Here is a 7943-nt window from a genome sequence, read left to right as displayed (position 1 = left end):
CTGGAGCTCAGTTTTACTCATCAGTCATGGCTCTGGGACCTGGCACGTCGGTGGGTGCGTGGGGCGCCAGATAGATCTTTGCAGAATAACCGTAGTGTTCTCAGAAAGGTCTACCAATCTGCTGCAGTACAGCCCAGGAAAGGTAGGCATGCTCCGCGCGCCCAGGACCAGCTTTCCCAGCAGCAGCGTTGCACTCACAGTACCGCGCAGACCCAAGGCGCAGCGCGAGCGCGGCGGCGGGCGCCTGCGCACTGCGGTCCGGGGAGCCGGCCGGAGCCCAGGAACGCCCCGCCCACTGCGCTCGCGCGCGTGCGCACCGCGCGCCTTCCCGCCTCCAGCAAGATGGCGGAGGCCGAGTAGCGAGGGGGGCGGAGTGTGGCCGCCGGAAGCCCGGCCGCTGCTGTTTGCTGGCTGGGGGGGAAGCTTCGGGCCTCGCCCGGGAGCAGCGGGGCCGAGGCAGGCGCGATGCTGTTCCCGGGAGGCGTCGTTGGCTACCGGTGAGGAAGGTGGAAGCACGAAGTCGCCTCCCCCGGGTCCCCGGCGCCCCCTCTATGTACGCCTCCCTGCGCTCGGGGCCGGTCGCCGCTTCGTCTGCTCCGGTGCCGTCGTCGACGCTCGGGTCGTGGGGCTCCGACGTCGGCCGCGGCTGTGCCCGGCGGCAGGGGAAGCGCCCCGGCGGCGTCCAGGCTGCGGGCCGCCGGGCGAGCGTGTGGCAGGTGAGTGAGGCTGCGGGCGGCTCGGGCTCCGGCCGCGGCCCCGGCTCGGCCCCGCCGCTGCCCGGCCCCGCGTCCCACCCGTGCCTGGCCCGGCCTGCGCCCTGGCCCCCGGTCTGGCAGGTTCCCCCTCTCCTCACACCGTGGGAGCCCACCGCCCTCGCACCTTCCCGTGCCTCGGCGGCCGCGTCCCCCCCCACCCCGCCACCACCCTGCAAGCCGCTCCCTATTCTTGTAAGGTGGGTGGGTCGCCCATCCCGTTGCAGGGCTTCCCCGTCTTCCTTGGTGCGATCTTGCTTCGTTTAAAAAGTTTAAAAAGAGAAAAAAATCAAACTCTTGTCAGGAAAGGTTACCTGAGCCTGGCCGAAGGCCAGTGGATTCTGATCCTTGCAGAAAGAGAAGTGTTTGTGGGGGGGGGGTGCAGTGTTCTAGGATGGTTCAGGAGCCCTGACTTCACTGGGACCCCGCAGACTAGAAAGCAGAGCGGTCCCTGTGATGGAAAATGATCGCTCGTCTAACTCATTAGTCTCTTGCATCTTGGTAAAGTCTTTCGTCTCGACTTTTTGAGGTGCAGTTTTGTAGATCCAGGGAAAGAATTGGGCAGTATTATGTTCCTTTAAAAAAAACAAAAGGGACCTTAGGACCGTATAAATGGAAGGTATCATGTAATGGCACCAGGAAAGATAAGCCATTTACTTCTTTCATTCGCTGCAAACTTAGAATTCCATTATTGGACAAGCCCTTTGTTTTTGTTTAGAAAGGACTAACATGAAGAATGAGCTTTTTCAGCATAAAACTTTTCAATTTTCTTGTGCTGTCAATTATTACTAATGCTTAACAACTCACACAGTACTTGGAATTTTCTCTCACATATTGGTTTGTGCCAGTCTCTCAGCTTCCCCTCCTTTATGGCTGTGGCAAGAAGCGATAGAAGAAACTGTACTGAGTAGTGTTGTTACCTTGCTGAGGTGTTGAAGAGCAAGCTGCAGTATCAAAGGGCAGCGGGAAGCTTAATGACGGATTGTCTCATCTTGCCCTTTGTCTGTCTGTGTCAAGAGCCCCAGAAGTGGGATTAAAATATAGATGACTAATATAGAAATATAAGGATAGCTTGTCCTTCCAGAGTGCAAATGGATGGGGCTTCAGAAGTTTTAGAAGGACTCAAGTACTGAAAAATAAAATTTAAAAAAAAGTAAGCTTTAGAAGTGAAAAATTTCAACCAACTGATGTACTTCCTCTTTGGTTTCATCTTTGTGTTGCCTCCTTATTTACTTACATGTCAGAGGAAGAAATGTCCTTTTCAAAGAGCAGTCCCCTTCAGGTGTGTCCATGACTCTTTCATTAGAAGTATCCCTTATACTAACTAGTGCTCGTTTACCCATCTCTCCCTCGCTAGCCTATATTTATGTTTTCTCTAGGGGTTCCAAATACAAGCCCTCCACTCTTAGGAAGCCATTCGGAATCTTGAGTCTGCTGTGCCACTATAGACCTCAGGAGCCCCGTGTAGTAGGAAGAATGTCGACTTGGATCCAGATAGATCTTTCAGTCTTGGGTTTGAAGTCTGTTAAAGCTGCTTCGTAGGAGCTATGGTCACATTTACTACTCAGGCTATTTTGTATCTAGAAAGTAGGACATTGTACTTATACAGGATGGCTAGTGAAGGAGTTAGTACATGTTACGTGTCCGTCCAAGTGTTAGGTGCATTGTGAGGTTCTTAATAAATTTATCTTTCACTTTCACTGAGACTTCCTTTACCCTTTCCTCACTGAAATTGCTGTTTTGTTTTGTGTTTTTTTATTAGTTATGGACATACTCAGTATGTAAACAGCTCATGTTGGTACCATCCTTTCCCTCATCCCTGGCCCTCCCCCCCAAAGGGACCCTCCTTGTTGGGGATGCTGGTCATTCCCGTGGGGATTGTCAGTCGTGCATTGTGGGGACAGCGGTCAGTTTAAGGAGGAGAGGCAATGTCTATGCATAATGTCCCAACTTATGACTAACAATCTTTCTGCCGCCTCTTCCGTGAAACTCCCAGAGCCATATTGGGCTCATTTTAAGCCTACTTCGATGATGGGCTCTTAGGAGCCACTGGATCTCTGGTTTGGTAGGTGTTCGGTGTCTTCGATGTCTGTCTATCTCCTTCACCCTTGTGCTGATATCTGGTTCACTGAGAAAGCAGCATTCTTGTTCATTTCCCCAATTCCTCTATGGTTTCAGCTGGGGCCCTGGTGAAATGTAATGTGTCGTTTCTCTCCTCAGGTCCCACTGCTGTCTGAAAAACAAGCAAATTCTCCAACAGAAAGTGAAGTCAGCACAGGTTAAAAGGGATAACCGTTAGTAGTTTAGAGAGAATTTACTGGGTGTAGACCCTCTTGTAGCACAAGTTTAGTGAGGGCTTGATATTAGAAAGCAAACTCATTATCTGGATATGATTTTGACTTCTTTCCCAGTTCCAGATATGGTTTCCTTTCCACTGAACAGATCTGTTAGCCAATCCAAGGCAGTTGGTTACTTACAGTGGCTGTGTGCCACTATTGCACTTGTGTGAGCATCATGTCATGTTGTTTGCTTCTGAGTAGCTTAGACCTCAAGTTGCTCAGACAGATGTTGGCCACTATCCCCTAGTAGCCCATGTGGCACCTTCTAGCACTAAGACAGGCTAACTGCGTGGGCATTGGTTCTCTTCTGTATTCCAACCAGGTCTCTCCATGGTCTGTGCCAACAGCATATGGTGTCTTCAGCAGTAGGGTGTTACCATTAACCTCTGGTGGGTAGTCAAGTGCTCTGAAGAAGTCTGTGTTGTTTTGGGAAACCTTGTAGGTCTCTCTTATCAACAGCTTATTGTGGTTATTTACCGCATCCTGGTACTGAGAGTTTCAGGCCAGCACTAAGAGAGAAGAAAGAAATTAGAAAAAAAGAAACAACAGAAATTTAAGGTTAGGCTTCATCTCACCCTCTCCAGCATCCTTTGATTCAAGTGCTCCCGCTAAGGTCCTGTTGAGGGTTCAACCTTTTAGTCTGTTTTCCAAGATATAGGATTCTAAATTGCTATTTTTTAAGTCGCTGTGGCCTCCTAAACACCAAAGGTAATGGCCTTTCCTATGTCATACTTCATTTCCTTAGATCACTTGTAAAATATGATACCCTATAATAAGATGATTTCATTTCTTGGTTCTTCTGCATTGTGTTTGCTGGTTCCTTTTTGCTGAAAATTCTTCACCTTTCTTACACTGCCTTAACTTTGTTCTCCTGTTCACTTAAGCTGCAGCTAAGGTTTCAAAACAAAAAGCTAACGACAGGTGTATAGAAATGTGATTTTTTAGAGATCATGTTATGTTCTAGCTCCCCTGTCCTCTCAACATTGTCGTCCTGTTTTGGTTTTCTGCTTAGACTGTGTCTCCTAATAAAAAGATAGCTGTCAGTATGTTCATGTTACTGTCTTTTCACTTCCAAGGGAAGAGAGAAGGCTTCTCTTGTAGCCTTTCCCAAAAGCTCTTAGGTATACTTTGATTGAACAAACCTAAGAAGATCATGCTTACAAATCTGGAACAGTATCTTTTTCTAGAGGGTTGGGATTATTTTAACTGGCTAGCCAGTGGGATGGATCTTGCTAAAAATAAGGTCTGCAGCACAATGTAGAGGGAGTGAAATGGGTTCTGGGGAGATAACCAGTGTTCTCAAGGCTCCGTATGCTTTTCATTGTTTTCTTGGTGATCATATAATTTTTTTCTATATGATAATGAATAATTTCCTTTTTGTTGTTGTTTTTCGAGGTAGGGTCTCACTATAGCTCAGGCTGACCTGGAATTCACTATGTAGTCTCAAGGTGGCCTCGAACTCATATGTGCACCACCACGCCCTGCATGAATCATTTCTGTATAGATGGTTCTCACTTTTGTAACTCTGCTCCCTGCTTCTGCTGTTTGCTGTTTATCTCCATCCTAAATTTTTTTGTGTGTCAAAGTTTACTTATACTCAACTGAATCAGTTTAATCCCCAGCCACTTTGACCTCTTCCAGGGTGTGTGTGTATGTGTGTGTGTATGTTTTCATATTCCTGTTTTGCCTGATTTGTCTTTTGTAACTTTTTTCTTAGCTATCCAGCATTAAATGTTACAGTACTCACTACTCTTTGTTTTTATTCTACTATCTACCAGTTATCAGATCTTAAATATGTCTTATATTAGTTAAGCTCCAAGTTACAGAATACCTAACTAAATTGATTTAAATAGTATCTCACATAAAAAGATGTTCAAAATTTACAGATTCCATGACTAGTCAGTTTAGCTGTACAGTGACATTATCAAGAATCTCAGTAATTTATTTTTGTAAATATTTTATTTATTTATTCATTTAAGAGAGAGAGACAGACAGACAGACAAACAGACAGAAAGAGGCAGATAGAGTGGGCATGCCAGGGCCTCCAGCCACTACAAACGAACTCCAGATGCATGCACACCTTGTGCATCTGGCTTACATGAGCCCTGGGGAATCGAACCTGAGTCCTTAGACTTTGCAGAGAAGGGCCTTAACTGCTAAGTCACCTCTTCAGCCCTCAGTGCTTTCTTTAAGCTTTAAGCTTGTGTGCTAACATTTGGATTTTGATGCATCCCATCATGGTTGCAGATGGCTCCTTCTGTTCCAGCTGTCACATTCTCACAAAGCTACCAAAGGCAGGTAGAATTGTGCCCTCCCATCTCCTACGTAGACCTTATACAGAAGACCTTTGCAAGGTACCCATCCTGGCATTCTCATGTCCGAGTTACGAAGATTCTAGGAAAGTTAACATATGGCATTTAAATACAAGAAAGAGAGTAGGTGAATGACGAGAAAGTAATGTTCAATGTCTACGGCATACCTCTGTAGTGTTGTATGGAGAAGTAAGATTAAAGAAATGAGAATTTTCAAGCAATAGTAGCAACATTAAGGCACTGTTAACCCAAGGGTTGATGGAAGTTACACATGTTGTATGTGTGTGTGTATGTGTATGTGTGTGTGTGCTTGTTCATATATGTGAGGGTGGGCACACAAATGGTATACCTGTGGAAGTTAGTGGAAAACTTTCAGGTGTGAGTCCTTGTCTTCTGTTTTATTTGAGGCAGGGTCTGTCATTGTTCATCACACTGCATTCACCAGGCTAGCTGGCCCATGAGCTTCCAAGAGATCCTCCCTTCTTGACCTAGATGCACACTGGGATTGCTAGAGCTACAGTGTCTGGCTTTAAATGGGTTCTGGAGATTCTAACTCAAGTGCTCATTCTTGCATGGAAAACACTTTATCCACTGATCCATCTCCCTAGTCCCATACCTAGGATTTGGGGCAGTTAAATAATTATTAATGACTGCTTAAAATGTATTACTACATAATATTTGAATGGTATATTAGAATATTTGGGTTCTTTTAAAACTGATAAGATATCTAATGCATCTAAGCATACCTGGTGGAGCCACTTTTACTGTTGAGACCTTCCCTAAGCACATGTCTCTGAACAGCTTCCTAACTTCTGTATCATGCTACAACGTTGCAAACTATTTATCTTGATTATATATCAGACTTGGGCATTGCTTTCCTTTGTCTCATGGAGGACTCTACCTAGTCTTAAATATCTTTGTGTTCTTACAGTCTAAATGTTTTTGGTGCCTAACACAGAAAGGAAAATTGTAAGAAGAGCAGAGAAATAGAAAGTCCTGCCCCATTCATTCAACAGCTGTTTTTCAGCCCTGACTTGTGTATATTGTACTACTGGCATCACAACATTACATATATAGGATTCTTGTAATGGAAAAACAAAGGTATGAATTTAGAGGCTGGGGTGATGGCTCAGTAAAATGCTTGTTGCACAAGGAGCTGAGTTTAGATCTCCAGCACCAAGATAAAAGCTAGGTGTAGTAGTGCATACCTGTAACCCAGCTCTGAGGAGTGAAACACAGGATTCTGGGGCTTGCTGGCTGGCTAGTCTAGCTGAATTGGTGAGCTCCTTGTTCAATGAGAGACTGTGCCTCAAAAAAATGAGGTGGAGAGCAATGGAGTGATATACCTAACATCAGCCCTTTACCTGGATATGCAAGTGCACACACTGATGTGCACCCCCACAAATGTGCACCCACATATAAATATGCATGCTGTTTCAGTTACTTTCTTGGTGCTGGAACAGAATACTTGACCAGAAGCAGCTTAATGAAGGAATTTTTTTTTTTTTTGATTGATGATTTTGCTCACAGGTCCAAGGGGTGTGTGTTAAGGTGGGAAAGGCATGGCAGGCTTGAGTAGGAAGCCTGTGTAACATCCTCACATCAGCAGGGAGGAAGTAGAGAGAGAACAAACCCAAGCTGGTCTGTACAAACTCAAGGATAGCTGCCAGTGGCACACTTCCTCGGGCAAGGCTTTTCTTCTGGAACGTTCTTTCAGAACAGTGCCACAAACTGGGGATTAAGTATTCACATACCTGAGTCAATGGGGACACTTGACATTCACACCAGCACATGTGCGCAATGCATACGTATAAATTTATTTGAAAGCCTTTCTGAGTTCTAAGTAACATTGTCATTATAGTTATCTCTTATTATCCAAGGAAGATTTTTGTTCCTGGGCCTTCCATAGATGCTCAAAATCCCTCATAAATGGCATAGTATTTGCATATAATCTCTGCACATAAACAGGGTGTTTATGTGGGTTCTGGTAATGACCCTTTAGGGTCTCTTGCTTGCACAGGAAGCACACTTAACACCTGAGCCATAGCTCCAGCCCTCAAACTTTTTTGACTATTATTTGTATGACATGTCTTTTTCCATTTTTTGGAGGGGTGGGCTTTTGAGGTAGGGTCTCGCTCCTGCCTAGACTAACTTGGAATTCACCATGTAGTCTCAGTGGGGCCTCAACTCCTGGCCATCCTCCTACCTCAGCCTTCTGAGTGTTGGGATTAAATGCATGTGTCACCACACTCAGCTCCTTTTCCCATTTTTAATAAAAAGTTTTTTATTATGCATATGTGTATGGTGTATGTGTGTGTTCATGGGTATGTGGGTGTGCATGTATGTGGAGGCCTGGGGACAACCTTGGGTGTTGGTTCTTCAGGAACAGTGTCTCATCAGTTTTTGAGGCAGGGTCCTATTGGCCTAGAGCTCCCCAGTTAGGCTAGATTGACTGACTAGCGAACCCCAGCGATAACACCTTTTTCAGCCTGCCAGCACTGGAATTACCAGTTTGCTCCCACCACATTCTGGGGACTTAA

The 7943-nt window shown here is 45.6% G+C and overlaps 1 protein-coding gene across 4 annotated transcripts in view; it reads left to right on the top strand.

Moving 5' to 3' along the window:
* Positions 1 to 391: 391 nt before the first annotated feature.
* Apc (APC regulator of WNT signaling pathway) overlaps positions 392 to 7943 on the top strand; it is a 141936-nt gene continuing 134384 nt past the window's right edge. For 3 of the 4 annotated variants that reach the window (XM_045132437.1, XM_045132433.1, XM_045132430.1), the window contains exon 1: positions 392 to 716. In XM_045132437.1, coding sequence (XP_044988372.1) covers positions 552 to 716 — 165 coding nt within the window. In that variant the 5' untranslated portion in view covers positions 392 to 551. The remainder of the gene's footprint in view (positions 717 to 7943) is intronic. The other variant, XM_045132438.1, reaches the window with a different exon arrangement.

This window comes from Jaculus jaculus, chromosome 13, assembly GCF_020740685.1.
Source record: "Jaculus jaculus isolate mJacJac1 chromosome 13, mJacJac1.mat.Y.cur, whole genome shotgun sequence".
Taxonomy (NCBI): Eukaryota; Metazoa; Chordata; class Mammalia; order Rodentia; family Dipodidae; genus Jaculus; species Jaculus jaculus.
This window is presented reverse-complemented; position numbering and strand designations above follow the sequence as displayed.